Here is a 16,546-nt window from a genome sequence, read left to right as displayed (position 1 = left end):
GATTCTTTTTTATTTATTTTCTGTACGTCCTTTTATTTTGTTTTCTACTTGCAGCCAAAGCCACAGGCAAAGCCCAGATACCCACCCCTCTTTAGACACCACCACACCACACTGATGCGCCTGGTCACATGGCCAGCCTTGCTTAGAGCATACAACTCAGCCACTAGAACTGGTGGCTAAAGCTAAGCGTGCCCCACAAATACAAAGGGTCCTGACCTCACACCCACCCTGCATTACCCCCAAGTAGCTTCTGCTTGCCCTCTGTGGATTTCTGCCCTTTCCAGCTCCCCAGGAGACTAATGCTCTCCCAGCAGCCCTGTACACCTGGGAAGACTTAGGGTCATGCATGTAAATGTGCATCCAAGGAGTCTGTCCTCAAAGAATCTGGCATGACACACATACAGGTGTGTGTTCATGTTCGCCCTAAAAGCCATAGCGACCTTCAGCATGGCTCCCATGGATGACAGTGGTTGGGCTGAGCCTTTGATAGGGTTGCTTCTGAAGCCTCAGAGAGTCACATCTGAAGTAAGGAGGCCCTGCTTGCTGACTGCAACTGCTCGGTCACCTCCTGCTGGGTGTTCTCCTACAGCAGGTGACAAGGCTCTTCTTGTCTAGCTCTGCCTACCCCTCCCACCTGCTCACGCATGCTGGCCTCTCCTAAGAACCAAACTCCAATATCCTGAAGAGACAAAAAGAGGGATTCAGGTGGAGGCCCCCGGACCCAAGCTGGTCATTTTAAACCGCAGATAAACTACCCACTTCATTTTTCTCCTACAGTAGGAATCTGTAATCTCAGCTCTTCCTCTGATGGGAAGGGTGTCTGACCTAAGTTTGCTGAAGATACAGTCTATCTAAAACTGTGGCTTTTAGCAAATTGTATGTTACAGGGAGACTCTGAAAATGACTGCCTGATTCCCTGCGAACCGTGGCGAGAGACATAGGAGGGGTTTCCACAAATGTGCCTCTTGTGAGATGAAAACAACTTCTGTTTTTTAAAGGGGGAGGAGGGTCTATAGGAGTGGGAAGCAGCTGGGGACACTGTCCTAACAGCCTGTCATGGCCTCCGGGTGTGTCCAAAGCTAGTCCTGGAGAGAAAATGCTTCAGGACCACCCCAGACGCCTCCCTGTGATGTAGAACAGGAACCGTTAGCCCTCTTGGGAGCGGAAGAGGGGACCCTGAAGTAAGGAGCACACACAGGGTCGGCACTTTTGTCTGGTTGCACTCAGGCTGGTGACGTGGCTCAGTGAATACCCCTAAGCCAGAGAGCCCCATGGTAGAAGGGGAGAAGTGACCCCTTCACATTGTTCCTGGTACTGGCTGTGTGCACCACAGGCTGTGTCCCCACCTCACCCACAAATAAGTACATAAATGCCAAAACAAAACAAAGAACCAAACAGTTAAAGCAGATTTTACGCCAGTCTGCTAAGTGTGCCGTTGAACAATAAGAAAGAAACCAGGACTTAGGTCCTTTGTCCCTTTCCTGCCCATGTTTTCAGACAATGAAAAGGAAGAGATGGCTCACAAACAGCACACACAGTAAGGCGGCCTTTGGGTTTTGCTCAGCGCCTGGAAATGTACATTTCTCTAAGGCATCGTGCACCCTAGAGTAGGTCCGCATTTTCAGTATAGCTTAGTCAGCTCAACCCCTGGCCCCTTATTACAAATTCTGAACTGATAAAAGTATAAATTAAATTATGTCCTTTACATATATTACAAGAATTAACCCTGACAGCTTATGGAAGGCAGCTGTACGGTGGTTATTAATTATAGAATTGAGCATCTACAGATTTGGCTCCAAATGTGGTCAGGCTGCTACCAGCCTTGGGCCTTACTTAGTTTCCTGATTTGTATCAGGGGCAGGAGAAAAGTAATCGATGCTTGGGGTGGTCATGAGAGCTGTGTTTGAAGTTATAGTGCACTGTGCACACTGAGGAAGAGAGGTAGGTAGGCATTCACCCCTCACACCAGCCTTTACAGTGTAGCAATGATTCATTACTGAACCCAACTATTCATACACGCACTCGCACACACAGACACACACACACAGCAGAGAGAGAGAGAGAGAGAGAGAGAGAGAGAGAGAGAGAGAGAGAGAGAGAGAGGGAGAGAGAGAGAGAGAGAGAGTTAAAGCAGCAATGGGTGAAGAATCATAAAATTAAGTATCAAATTCCACTTGAATATTTAGTAAGAACTGTAATCAGACAGAGGTATCTGATACTGTTGTACATTTCTCAAAATGCAAGGTTTCCTGTCTTGGGTTCTCAAGACACTGAGACTAACACTGAAGAGCAAAGTGAGGGCCATCCAGAGCTCAGGGCAAAGGTTCCAAGCTGAGGGGAGCTGTGAAGAGCCACAGGGAGCCGGTTGTGGGGTGGTTGGTGGCTGAGTGCACACAATGGTTTCTGCTACTCGGGAGAACAAGGCAGATGGAGAATAAAGTCTACCTAGGATGTGGGCAGTGGTAATGATGACCATTTGTTGGGATAGGGGAGGACTCATGAAGCTACTACAGGGGGCTCATCCTGAGTTCAGACAATTTATGTTGATCATTCTAACTGCTCTGAGATTATCAGCAGGGTCAGGATGCTGGTGTGAGAAAAGACCTAGGTTGGGGACAGTGACCATGATGGTAAGAAACAGCTGGGTTTTAGACACATGAAGGAAGGAAAGGTCAGAGGGAGGGCAGAAATCCCAGGTTATACTTCGGGGAAGTTTTGATTAAAATAATGTATTTATTTACCATACAATTGGTACAGGGAGAAAAATACTTTGGTAACTCTAAGAGTCTCAGGTCCTTACATGCTAGCTTGTTTAACTTCAACAAAAATACTAGTGCTGTAGTCAGTGGTTTAAATAGGATGGCAGATAAGTCATCTTAAATCTTAGTTACATGTAACAAGTTCGAATCAACTGATACAATTCCCCACATCACTGCAGGCATTGCTGTTTCAAGGTGAAGGGTTTTTTTTGACAACAACCCAAATGAGTCAAAACAGACACTTGCAGCCGACCTGCCAGCAAACTACTTGGTTGCTTGCAGGAAGTGAGTATAAATCTGACAGTAGGCACCTGGCTATTGCTCTCCACAGGCCTCGGGCTGGACAGGCGCCAGCCTTCTTGCTTATTCTTCCAACAGATGTCAGAGCCCAGCTCTGTGCTTCAAGTTCTCAATTCCTCACATCAAAGGTTGAAAGTATCCATTCCCACACCATGCGCTATTTCTAAGTGGTGCTTCTGGCTCTAGATGGAAGTTTAGTGCAAGTTGAGTTAAATATTGAGGGGTTTGTTTTTTCTTCTCCTTCTGTGTGTGTGTGTACTAATTTGTGTGTGTGTGTGTGTGTGTGCGCGTGCGTGTGAGCATGGGTAGTGGTGACTATGTGTATGTGCATATGGAGATCAGAAGTTGTTATCCGGCATCTTCCTCAATTGCTTCTCAACCTTGTTTATTTATTACATTTTTATTATTTATTTTTATTTTATTTATATGAGCACACTGTTGTTGTCTTCAGACATACCAGAAAAGGGCACCGGATCCCATTACATACAGATGGTTGTGAGCCACCATGTGGTTGCTGGGAATTGAACTCAGGACCTCTGGAAGAGCAGCCAGTGCTCTTAACAGCTGAGCCATCTCTCCAGCCCTTATTTATTTATTTTTAATGGGGAAGTACACAGTCCATGACACCTATGTGGAAGGAAGGATCAATTCTCTGCGGGAGTCAATTTTCTCCTTCCATGTAGATCCCAGGACTCAAACTCTCACGTCATCGGGCTTTGCAGCAAGCCCCTTTAACTGCAGAACCATCCCATGGGCCCATCTATTTATATGCATATTTATTTGTTGAGATACTTGCTTCCAAGGTGGAGAAGTACCTCCCCAGTGGCAGCATTCCAGACTTGTGGGTACCAACCCCTCTCCCTGTTGTGAACCTCATAAACATGCTGAGGTTCCCCTTGCAGTGGTAGTGTTAGGAGCCCCTCCTGATCCCAGCTTCATAGTACATGTGTCTCAATGCGTCTTTCTCCATTTCCTTCCAGGCCCTCTTCAGGGTTCTGGGTCCCAAGCAGTAAGTCCGAAGCACAACTCCGTAACACAGTTCCACCCAGACGTCACTCCCCGCCTGGAGGCTTGAGCACACAGGATGGACTAATAAAAGAAGCTCAGAAATACCAGAATCTAGTGACATTATCAGAAACTTCTCCAGTGTCTCTTCAGGGCTGAGGTCCTGCAAAACCTCCCCACTTCTTCCTTAAGACTTTCTTTACTGCAGGAAACAAAGCAATCGGAGCTGAGTGGGTACGGTCCTCGGGCGCCCGACAAACACTTGATTCTGGTGATGGATGCTTATAAGGGGGTTGTGCTATGGTCTCCAGGGTACACCTCATCTTTTCCTCCAGAGGTGAGGTGATGTGAGGATGCTCCTGGAGACCGAGGGCAATCAAAGGGGACCAAGAACTAGTTTATACTTGTTAACTTCATGTTCTTTGTGAGCGGAGCCTCTGTCCTGTGGGATTTTTTTTTTTTTTTTTTGCTTGTTTGTTTGTTTTTGTTTCGTTTGGGTTTTACAATGCTGGGAATCAAACAAGACCTCCAGGAATGTTTGGCAGATACTCTAGCACTGAACCACGCTCCGACACTACCCCCCCCCCCCCACTTTTCTTTTTTACTTTGAGATATGGTCTCACTGAGTGGTCTAGGCTGGCTTCAGACTTGCAATTGTCCTGTTGAGCCTCCTGAGGAATTACAGAAATGCATCACTGCATTCAGTCAATGTGCTTGTGTTCTGTCTTCAAATGCTTGCTCTGGGACACCGGAGGACTCAAGCTTCTGGGGAGTGAGGACTGAGCCACCTGGGTCACTGCTGTACCCAGTTCCTTCTCTCAGGAGTGGCTGGTTCTGTCCAGTAGGCATGGGCATTGCCTGCCTGACCAGTTGTAAAGATGAGGTAAGATGAGTGCAAAAGCCCCGTGAGGAAATGAAAGACGCCAGATGTGGTGGGCAGGTTGTTCCTCTCTTATGTGTCTACGGCCCCTGCTGGGCAACTCCATCCTAACTTCTGTGGACACTTGATGGCTGTGATGGTGGCATCCCCGAGGGTAGTGTTTGGTGAGTGTCTGTTCTGGTGATTGTCTGCCCTAGTCTGTGCCACAGGAAGCTGCATCCTTGCTGTTCTGCTTTTCCACACTTGTCCCTGGATTTTTTCCTTAACTGATATAACTTTGGCCGTAATCCAGCTGTGTGGGCAGACCTTGGTGGAGTCCCATCATCATGGCCAATTCGTGGATGAGATTTGTAGGAGCTTCCTGAGCAACCCAGGCAGCCCTCGGAGCCCACAGCAGTATGGGAGGCTTTTCCCATTGGAGTCAGCATCTTCCCCTATGGCAAGGAGGCCTGTTGTTTCTGATACCTGAGCTTCAGTATATATTTTTCTGAATTACAGAAGTGGCACTTATATGCTGCCTCTGTTTTCGTACGTTTAATTCTGTACATAGGCATCGATGTATGCAAACGTGTATATATGGATTTATGTACATTACCTATATTCATCTTTCATCACTCTGAATCTACTCCATACGTGTGGTCCTTAGTTTGTTGGGCTTTTCCTTACTCAGCACTTATAGAGCTCTCCCTACTATGTCTGTGATGTATCCCCATCCCTCCCATTCAGAAGTGCTGACGGGGGTGCTGTCAACTGACAGGCCCCAGCTCCTGGGCCAAGCCTCACTGCCTTTTAAGTTCTTTCTTGCACTGTCTCTTGGGATGTCTACTTCATCCACCACATAGTCTTCCTGAATGTGATCGTCTGCTGGTCACCAGCATGTCCTTGCCTCTTCTTGTTTGATTTGAGTTCAGGATCTAGATATCAAACCTCTTAGACCAATGAATAAAGAAAGCTAAGTATGTTCCCAGAGACCAGGAGAGCCTATGAGACAAATGGACGTGAATTCTGTGCACATTCTTGGCTAAGCAGAGAGGTTTTCTGGGCCCATTTGTGTTGTGGGTGCATGAAAATACCTGTCTTCCTAGGTGCTGTCCAGGTCGGAGGTTACTGTCCTTCCTGGAGAAACTGACTGTTCGTGTCAGCCTGTGAGAAGCTTCAGGTTTTCCTGGATTCAGTATGATATATATGTTTCTTGCTATTGTTCATAATGTCTTATTTCCAATCAGATTTTTCTTTTCTTAGTTTGTGTGTGTGTGTGTGTGTGTGTGTAAGAATCTACAGTGCACATATGGAGATCAGAAGACTGAGGGTTCACTCTCTCTTTCCACAATGTGGGTTGCAGGGATTGAACTCTGGTCTTCAGGCTTGGTGGCAAGCACCCTTACCTGATCTCTGGCAGCTGGCCCTACTTCCCCCAAGTATTGAGTCACCACCTGGCTTTTCTATAGGGAAGTCATAACAAGCCAGAGCTACCGGGATCCCAGGAGCCAAACTTTGTAACATTGTGTTTCTTCAATCATGGGGCCAACCAGAATGCTGCTTATCTTTTAAGAGGCTCCTAGAAAGATAACAAATGATCCAATTTAAAAGCAGAGTGCTTGTAAAGGTGTTTGAATAAGCACACACCTACATACATGCCCACACTGCCCATTGCCACAAGAGTTTCCTCCATTCTAGAAACACCGTCTATCTTTGGAGGCTGAGTTGTATCTAACCCTCAGGAAGAGTAAGGGTGAGGTCACAGGACCTGCCTTCACATCTGTTCTACCACAAAGCCTCTCCACAGTTGTCCCGGCAAAGTACTGACCACATTTTCTGTGGCCTCCGGATTCCCTTTCATGACCAACTGAGTAGCATTAGCCAAATAAAATAGAACATGTGCCCAGCTGCTTGCATGGCACATTCCCCGAGATCCAGTGCATTACAGAGTTGTAGTTACATTGCAGGGGTCTCTCAGTTACTGTCTTCCCAATGGAAATAATCCAGTTGAGAGGCTCAGCCCGTTCAAGCAGACATTTATTTAGCAAAACACGGACTGTTCCAAAGGAGAGCAGCAGAATGGGGTTCTTCACCATAGATGTTAGCAAGTTTTTATGAACATTTACGAGGTGAGTGGCATGTTCAAGGGGTATGCCATTCACCTCCTAAATCATAGTTGACCATCTCTCTCTAGGATGTCCCTTCCCCGTTCCTCTGAAGTACACAAAGTCAGGTGTGTGTCAGAATCCCAGTGTAAGTAATCATAAGGGGGCGTTTGTAGAAGCAGATTTGTGTTCCTGTTCGTGTGAATGACCTAGTGGCTTCATTTCTGGTGGGGCGGGAACCACCTATCTGCAGCTACCAGAGTCTCTATCTGCAGAGGAGCATTCTGACCTCAAGAGACACATCCAGACACAGCTGTAGATCTCCCGGGCCACCTCTTATGTAATGACTTTGAAAGGCTGCTCAGGGTCCCGAGGTCAATCCGTTGGCTGTGGGTTAAGATTTTCTCCCCTTCCAGGGTTAAAGGGTTCTGTTATATTTTAACTTGAAACTTTATCATGAGAGCTGAGGCCGGGGTTTTATAACCGTATGTCAAGGTACACAAATAGGAACAGGGCTTTTGGGACCCCTCTACCCTCAATTCCTTTCTAGCTCCACCATTGATGTCCTCTGAGTAGCAATTGTGGGGAGACTTTTTCTTATAGTTATTATAATTCCCATTTGCTGGGCAAACAACCAGAGCTTGAGTGGTCAAGTGGTTTACTGAATTAAGGCCAGAGTTGCTCAGTGATGTGGCTGGCAGTGTGTGTGTGTGTGTGTGTGTGTGTGTGTGTGTGTGTGTGTCTGTGTGTCTGTCTGTCTGTCTGTCTGTCTGTGATGTGGCTGAGAGTCTGTCTGTCTGTCTGTGGCTGGACTGTCAGCTGCTCTCTCCCTTCTGGCGTGCCTCTCGTGGGATTCTGTCTGCCTCGTGTCCTCAGGTTCTTTACTGAGGTTCATTGCCCTCTATCAGCTAAGACATAGGCATATGACCCAAGATGGTGCAATTGCAAGTACGTTTCTGCGATTTAAGTCTTGAGCTGAGGGCGGAGACATCTAACAAATGGCTGGGGCTCACAATTCTCTCTCCGCACCAGAGTCCTCAGTTTCATAGCCTTGTTACAAATCCCTCTTTTGCCTTGGCCAACCAGAATCCCATTCTGTCTCAGCTGTGTTCAGTTTACCGCTGACTGGAGCTGGAGCTGAGAGGACCCCCCCCATTTGTCTCCTCTTCCCCCCAGATGCTTAACTCTCTCACTTTTAAACCTTCTTGACCTCCATACATAGTCGTTTGCATCTGAAAATAGGACCCACTTGATAAGCCCCACAGGCTCCAGGTACTGGGGATCATGGGCTAAATATGCCTCCGTCTGCATGGTTTTCTCTGGGTGACCATAGGTGTCTGTCTGGAAAATTCTAGCAGTCTGGCTTGCCAGTGCCAACTTTGTGTTCATGGACCACAGCTCCTGACCGTTTGCCCCGTAATCATCTCACTGTCTGAGATGAATCTAGGTGTTAGGTTATATTGGAATCATGTCCCACCTGTACTTTCTGTGCAGAATGATGGGGCAGAACAAATGACTTGTCCAAACCCAGCATGGACAGTGTGTGTGTATGTGCATGTGTGTGCGTGCGTGTCTGTGTTTCTTTCTGTGTATGTGTGTGTGTCTGTCTGTCTGTCTCTTTGTGTATGTATGTGTCTATCTAACTGTTCATCTCTGTGTGTATGTCTAATTTGTCTCTGTATATGCATGTGTGTGTGTATGTGTGTTGTCTGTGTGTCTGCCTGTCTGTGTGTGCATCTGTCTCTTTGTGCCTGCCTCTTTCTTTCTCTGTATATGTGTGTGTGTGTGTGTGTGTGTGTGTGTGTGTGTGTGTGTGTTCATGTGTTCTCATGTGGGCGTGGGTGTGTTGGTTAGGACGGCTTTTGTTGACAGTGGAATATTTTGACCAGTAGAATCCAGTATGTGACAATTTAAAAAATACACACAAATTCATCAAAGTCCTACTCACATGAGATGCAAAGCAATGAGACTGGTCTGCAGAGAGCTCAGGTTTGCTTCTAGAAGGGTTGCCTCTCTCTTCAAAGACAGCAGATGGTATTTTGGACTAGATACACTAATCTTCCCTGAAGCAGGGCTTTTGGCTAAAGCCACAGTCTTAACTTTAGCTTGGTCTTGAGGGAATAGGGACTCTTGAAAGGCAGACTGTGGGGAGCTCATGGATTCCACACTCATGTTGAACACAGCAGCGAGTGTTATGTCTGGCAGATCTCCCATTTCTAGTAGAAGGCGGGGTTAGTGTGAGAATCCTGCACCCTTGCCCCATGCCCTTTTATTGTGGATATGTGTTTCTAAGGTCCTCCAGTCAGTCCCTGGTGCTGTGCTGGTAGCTGAACACTAACTTCTGAGGGGTTGATCTAGATTAGATAAGTACAGTGAATCCCCTTCCTTGTTAGCAATACCTATGAACTCATTCTTAATAATCCAGTGGGGAGCAGTGGGGAGCCATAGGTTTTCAGGGCAAGGGGTGTATTTTGAGGGTCTTGATGGGAGGCGGTGCTTAATGAAGGCAAGCACAGATATTGCTAAGGCACGGCCGCTGTGAAAAACCTAGTGACTGGGTTAAGTAACTTCAGCTCCCTGCTTTTCCTTACCGTTTAAGAAGATGGAGTGCTGTATTCTCGGATTTTTCATCCAGATTGAGTTAGCACTCTGTATGTTCTGTGCCGTCTTTTCTATCAAAGGGCTAAGTGAGACAGGTAGTAGGGCTGGGTGTGGTGGCACATGCCTTCCATCCCTCTCTCAGAGGCAGAAGTGGGCTACAGCCTGGCCTTCAGCGGCAAAGAAATTAATAAAGACGCCACCTGCTTAAAACCCCTTAGTCAAGAGTTTTCTAAGATAGAAGTGTGTGCTCCAGCGAGCATCTGCCCTTAGAAGTTAGAGTTAGCCAGCGGAAGAACGTGAACCTGGGCTCTGTCCACCTACAGTGAGACCAAGACCCATTTGCACTAGGAGCAGGAGCCCTGTGGGCCTGAGGGTGTGCTCAGGTGTGCATCTAAAGCAGATGTGCAGCCTTCTACAGAAATAAAGGCCACATGTTGCTGAGACATTTTGGATTGCATGGCTGTTTTCTTGGGACCTTAGGCCCCTGTCTCACAAAGCACCTTGAATCCTCATTTGAGCAAAATGTAATCAGTTAATGGTATGCTGGGAATGCTTCGTTTAATAAAAACACCATATTTCAGTTATAGGCAAACATATTTATGTGTCACAGATACATTCGTATTTAATGAGTGTATATATTATGTATCTGTGTGGGTTCTGATCTTAGACTATTTTGTTACAATACCTTTACTTTTGACAAGTAAAAGAATGAAATTTAAACTGAGCCACAAATGTAAGGAAACAAGCCCTTAGAGTCTACAGGGTGACCTCTACTTGACTGTTTTGAGGGATTGTTCCCAAAGCATGTCACTGGAGTGGGTTACTTCATATTGTGTGGAACAGGGATTTGTAGGCTGTGCTTGGTTAGAATTTAGAGCACTATAGGGGTAGGTCCATGTTTTGTGTGTGTGTGTGTGTGTGTGTGCGCGCGCGCGCGTGCACTCTCACTTGAGCATTCCAGGCAAGTAAAGGTTCTACCATTGAGCCACATCTCAAGGAATCTAAGGAATGCTTTTAAAATGTACTAACACAGCTGGGGAGACCCACAGGCCCAGTTTCCATGGCTAGGGCAGTCTGTCATTTCCATCTTTCTGCGCATCTACATACCCACAGGTGTTGAATATTCTCAAAAGATTGCTTTGTGCTGGTGGATGAATTGGCTTGTGTGGTTAATGGCTGCCCTGCCCCGTTTGCCTTGCAGAGAATCCCATGACCACGGGACAGACCGTTAGTAGAATAGGTCTGTTAGTAATCACTCCATTGGATGATTGGGACTTTTAGCATTGTGCAAACAAAAATAAAGATCAGCAAGGGTAATGCTGGGGCTGGGATGTCCCCTAGCCCCCACTGTCACATTCACAAGTTCACTTAAACAGCTTAATTGTTCTCTGTGATAGACTTTATATGCTAAGAACTTGCTAAGGATTTCGGGAAACCATAGATGCGGTGGAAAGATACCTCAGAGGCTGACAGTTTGGGATCTGAGCTTTGATCTTCTCATTTCCTAGCTGCGTACCCTTGCAAAGCAGCCTGCTTCTCTGAGCAGTACCTATGTCATATGTGAAGCAGGCCTCTTCTCCCCCAGGCAGGCTACATGTAGACTGTTACAGTCATTTTGTTGTTTAGTCTATGCTACTGTTGTGCCTAGTGTATGCAGTGCTGGGGATTGAACCCAGGGCCTTACGCATGCTAGGCAAGCACTTATCAACTGAGCTACGTCCGTAGCCCATAGTTCTGAAGGTGATCGATGGACCTTGACTCGAGTCTTGACATGTAATGTTGGCTGTTGTGCTTTACATATAGAAACATGCCTGTGCAGCCTGTGTGTGTGTGTATGTGCATATGTATTATGCTCTTGTGTTTAATGTTGTGCACACACACATAATACATATATTATACTCTTGTACTTACTTACATTGTAAACATGACATTCACACATCCCGATAAACAAATCTGAAATTTGGAGGGGTTTCACTATTTCTTGTTCTGATACATATTTGTGTCTAATTAATTTCCTCATTTATTTATTTATTTATTTATTTATTTATTTATTTATTTATTTATATTCTGAAAGTGTGTGGAGTCTCAGCTGTGTAATTATTTGTGTATAGTAGAAAACCAGCCATGCCACGGTGGGACTCGATCCGTGGGACTTGGGGCTAGAACTCCATCTGCTGCTGTATTCTTACACACAGATTCTAGGTGGGTGGACAACAGAAATTCTCCTTCTTGAAATGTGTTTAAGGCCTTTTGCGACAGAACGGGGAAGAAAGAGAATTTTAAAAGCTGCTATCTGTTGCCTGTAATTGACTTGCTCTCTACTCCTTGGAGAAAGTATGGAAATATGCAGACAAGGCCAGCAGCTCCAGAAGTGTCAGGCTAGTGGCCCACCGTGGCCTGTGGTGTTTTGATGCACACAGTTCATAGTAAAAAGATGATGAGGTCTTTTTAGTACAGAGAACATTGTGTCCTCATGCCCTGCCTCCCCCAGTCTGCTTCCCTTCCAGTCCTTGGTTGAATGGTGGTCCTCTGAGCAGGTGTGCAGGCTGGCAGCTGCTGCCGTAGAAACCTCATTGGAATTCTCAGCTAGCATGCAAGAGCATCCGGCCCTCCTTGTCACTTGTTCTGTCGAGAAAGACCAGGGCCCTTTATATCCCAAAGCCTTGAGCTACCAGTGCCCAGGGTTGCAGAAGGAAATGGACGAGCTTTTGGTACCCCTCTCTCTCTCTCTCTGCATCTGAGTTCAAGCAGGCAGCCTGGGGCCTCTGAACACAGGAGATGCTCACAACATCCCTTGCTGAGGAGCTGGTGAAGCTTCTTTTTTTGGTGGTGCCACGAAAGGGGTTTATGTGTCAAGAGATACCAGCGAGAACAGTATAGGTGGGAATTTTCCTATGGAGATGGCTTTTGACTCCTGGCAGATGTGGTCCCCAGTGCAATGGGCCCGTTGGATGTGGGCGGCCATGAGCAGCAGAGAGGAGCCCAGGCTGCCGGCTGCCCAGGAAAGCGCCAGAAAGAGGCAAGTTGACCCTGTGTGTCTTGTCATGGTTGTCCCTCGTGTTTTTGGTTTAGATGCTAGGGTGAGGAAGAAGGTTCTTGGTGCTTCATTTCAGGCCAGCAAGCTGACTCGAACATTGTTCTTTACTGTTCATTTGTGTGGCTCCACCCACCCCCACCCTGTGTTTTCATACTTAAAACTTCACCTACCGGGATCTGTTTCTACCAAGTATGGATGGAGCTTAAATTTTCTCCATGGACCAAGCTAAGCCTTTTAACATTAATATGAGTGTTTTAAAAAAAGAAGAAGATAGAAAGAAAAAGGAAGAAAGGGAAGTAGAGAGGGAGGAAGGAAGGAAGGAAGGAAGGAAGGAAGGAAGGAAGGAAGGAAGGAAGGAAGGTAGGTAGGTAGGTAGGTAGGTAGGTGTCTTCCCTGTTGTCCTCTTGAGGATTAAGTATTTACTAGTGAAATCTTAGTTGGCCTTAGCTAGTTGGGTTTCATCTAAGGCAGAGCTGGTGTTTTTGTTGGTTTTTTTTTTTTTTGTTTTTTTTTTTTTTTTTGAGCCCCTACAGGGCCCTGGCATTTGTAGGTGACAAGGTTGTTAGGGTGAATGGGGACAATCTGTGGCACTGATGAAACCAGTCTATCAACACTAAGGTGTAAAAGGAAGATTGATATAGTTGTTCTTGCTGATTTAAGTTGTTTTCCAGGCAAGGTTTCATGTAGTCCAGGCTGGCTCCAAACACTATACATAGTTGATGAAGACCTTGAAATTTTGGTCCTCCTGCCTTAACCTCTCTAGTGTTAGGATGGTAGCTAGCATAGGCTCAGACCACTATGCCCATGTCCTCTCAACAACAGAAGAACATATAACTCGTTTTCCTATTCTTCTGGCTAAGATCAAGTAGCTTGGGGCCTCAGGAAGGGAGAAGGCATGGGTAGAGTTCTCTTGTGCCCAGGTGGGGCTTGTCCACTGAGTTCTTGTTACCAGGAGAAACTCCTCAGTAGGCTTTCGGCCCAGATCTGTGTGTGAAGCGGCTTCCTTGCAGGTAGACTTCCCTGGGGACCACCAAGGGCTATCACTATACCACCAAGGGCTGGCTGGCTATTTTTTGTGGCTTGGTTTGGCATACCCTCTGCTGACAGGCTGTCTGGCTCTCATTCATTCTCTCCACAGATGGCCATTCACTTCGTTCCGTTTTTGGCTCTGGGTACCAGACCAGCCACCTGCGTGGCAGTTTCAGTGCAGTTGAAGAGAGACCAGTGAACGTGCAAAATGGAGGCAGGGAGTGGGGAGAACGGCAGGCTGCGGTGGGAGAGTGAATGCAAATTGAGTTTACAAGATGAGGCTCTTTGAGGCAGGCTGGAGCCACTGTGGTGAAAGTAAAACCTGTATCTTTGTTAGACTGACCCAATACTTCATAGTGTGTACCGAAGCTTACCCAAATAGCCCACTGTGTGCGAATCTGTCACTAAGGTGGACATGTGTCTTTCAAGTAGAGCTACATTGATCCCCGTTGTGGTAAATATTCTTTGGGTGTTTCTACTCCACCTTAGATCATTTAGTTCCCAAATAAAACACACAAAAGCCTTTATATTTATAATAAGCCTTAAAGCCCTAGAGCCGAGCGGATGTCAACCCTCTGTGCTATTTTGTCTGCTTCCCTGTCAATAACCCGGAGATACAACTTGCTGTGTTCCGCCTGGGTCACTCCTACTCCAGCAGCTGGCCCTGATGGCCATATGCTCACAATCCATCTACCCGGGGGGCCACTCTTTCCTCTCTTGGTCCTTGCCTGAGACCCCAAGCCTGGGACCCTCAGCCCTGCCTACCTCACTTCTGCCTAGTTACAGGCTGTAGGCATCTTTATTAACCAACCAAGGATAACCGGGGGGGGGGGGGGGGGGGGGGGGGGGGCGTGGGACAAGGTTTACAGGACAAAAGCTGGTATTCTTGGAGCAACCAGGTCTTGGGATACAATATTTAACATTTGAATACACAGCAGACCAGGCCAACCCACTACAGATCTCAGTGCCAGTGGACAGATTCACTCCAGTTCCTGGGAATTGTGCTTTGAGGTGACCTTCACACCTGTCTCCCAACAGGTGCATTGAGTATTTGCCACAGATGTACCTGTTGCAGTCAGAAGGGCCGTCCTTGCCTTCACAGCAGAATCCCTCCTCAGCACTGTCTCACCCATGTTTCTTATCTCTCTCCGCCAGGAGTTCCGACTCTGAGGAAGCCTTTGAGACCCCCGAGTCAACGACCCCTGTCAAAGCTCCACCAGCCCCTCCACCTCCACCTCCTGAAGTCACCCCCGAGCCTGAGGTCATCGACCCACCAGCTCCAGAAGAACCAGGTAACTAAATGTCAGGAGTCACTGGCCCCAGGGGACAAAGTTGGCTCTTAGACAGTCCACAGTGGCTGGCGCCCTCTCTCTTAGCCGTTTTATACATTACTGGTTTCTATGAAATCTGCAGTAGACAGACAGATGAGTTGTGCTGTATACATCTTGGAAGTGGTTCTGTTGCCTGAGTTTTCTGGTCCCTTCACTTTGAGACTTGGGTAGGTTTGAGGGTTCAGATAGTGTGTGTTGGAGACTTCCAACAGGATCTTAGACTCTACTCTTCGACCTCCTTTCCCACACAAATGTTGACACAAGACTGTTCATTTCACCCCACGTCTGTACGTTAAGGACCGCTCCACCAGGCTGGGGGATGGAGGATGATGTCAGCACACGAGTAAGCAGAGCCAGTCAGTGCTGGGTGACCCCTAGCTGGCTTTCCTGATTGCCCAATACTTGCCTACATCTTTTCTTCCAAATAGGAAAGACAAGCACCTTCAAGTGTAGTTTGGCTGTGGCGATTACTGAGGGACAGGACAGATCTCCAGGCATCTGCCCACAGGGATGGTGTCTGTGCACTTCCCTGTTATAGCAGAGGGGATGGACCCACCGGTAGTGTGAAGTTTAACTTGAAGCCTGAAAGGAGACAGTCTGCTCAAGGTGGCCCCACAGGAGCCAAATGCTTGCGTCTTCAGACCTGGGCAGCACTTACTTAAAGGGACCCATTCTGCCTTCTTTAGGCCTCAGCCGTCCCCCAGGACAAGTACACAGAGCCAATTTCCTCTAGACCAGCGGCCCTCACCCTTCCTAATGCCGTGACCCTCTTCATGCTGTGGTGACCCCCAACCATAAAATAATTCTCATTGCTACTGCATAACTTTAGTTTCGCTACCATTACGAACCATAATGTAAATACCAGGTATGCAGGATATCCGGTATCTGACCCCTGAAAAAGGAGATCGTTAGATCTCCAGAGAGATCTTGACCCACAGGTTGAGAACCATGAATCTAGGCTGTGCTATATGTTGCGTGCAGTCTCTTTTCGGGCCCATCTCTTCTCCTGTCCTAACCCTGTCTTCCTGGTGGCCGACTTTGTCTGCAAAGGAATCAGGAATAGACCTGGGATCTGCAGACAGCATCCACAGTCTAGCTGGAGCTGGTAGTAGAGGAAGGCAGGTCTAGGGCTGGGCTTACATTTGCCGTGGCTAGGCACCAAGAAAGTACCTTGTAACAGTTTGGTCTCGATGTTGATCTTAAAAAAGGGATGGGATTTTTTTTTCCCCTGCTGGTTTAAGCAGGCTACTATTTTAGGAAGTATGTGCAGCTCCAAGGTTTAGTCTTAAACAGCTGGATGCCTTCTGCTGGGGAACAGAGCAGGGCAGTTTTCACAGGACTGATGGGGACAGTCTTCCTCATGCTCTCCACTGAGTCTGTATGGTTGCCAGCCTGAGATGGCAGTTCTGGGGATGGTCTGATTTAAAGAAGAGAGGAGCCAGAGATCTGTTTGCAGTTCTGAGACTCAAGTTTCTCTTCCTTCCTTTTGTGTAACAGAAAACAGGAAAAGGTACTTTCTG

The 16,546-nt window shown here is 47.1% G+C and overlaps 1 protein-coding gene across 12 annotated transcripts in view; it reads left to right on the top strand.

Annotated features, from left to right (window-relative positions):
- Window positions 1-16,546, top strand: part of TACC2 (transforming acidic coiled-coil containing protein 2) — a 199,772-nt gene that overhangs the window by 142,376 nt on the left and 40,850 nt on the right. For all 12 annotated transcript variants that reach the window (XM_080911974.1, XM_080911977.1, XM_080911975.1 and 9 more), the window contains one exon: window positions 14,851-14,987. In XM_080911974.1, coding sequence (XP_080768100.1) covers window positions 14,851-14,987 — 137 coding nt within the window. The remainder of the gene's footprint in view (window positions 1-14,850; window positions 14,988-16,546) is intronic.

Source organism: Micromys minutus (assembly GCF_963924665.1).
Source record: "Micromys minutus genome assembly, chromosome: 2".
NCBI lineage: Eukaryota > Metazoa > Chordata > Mammalia > Rodentia > Muridae > Micromys > Micromys minutus.
The sequence above is the reverse complement of the archived record's forward strand: the minus strand, read 5'-3'. Positions and strand labels throughout refer to the sequence as shown.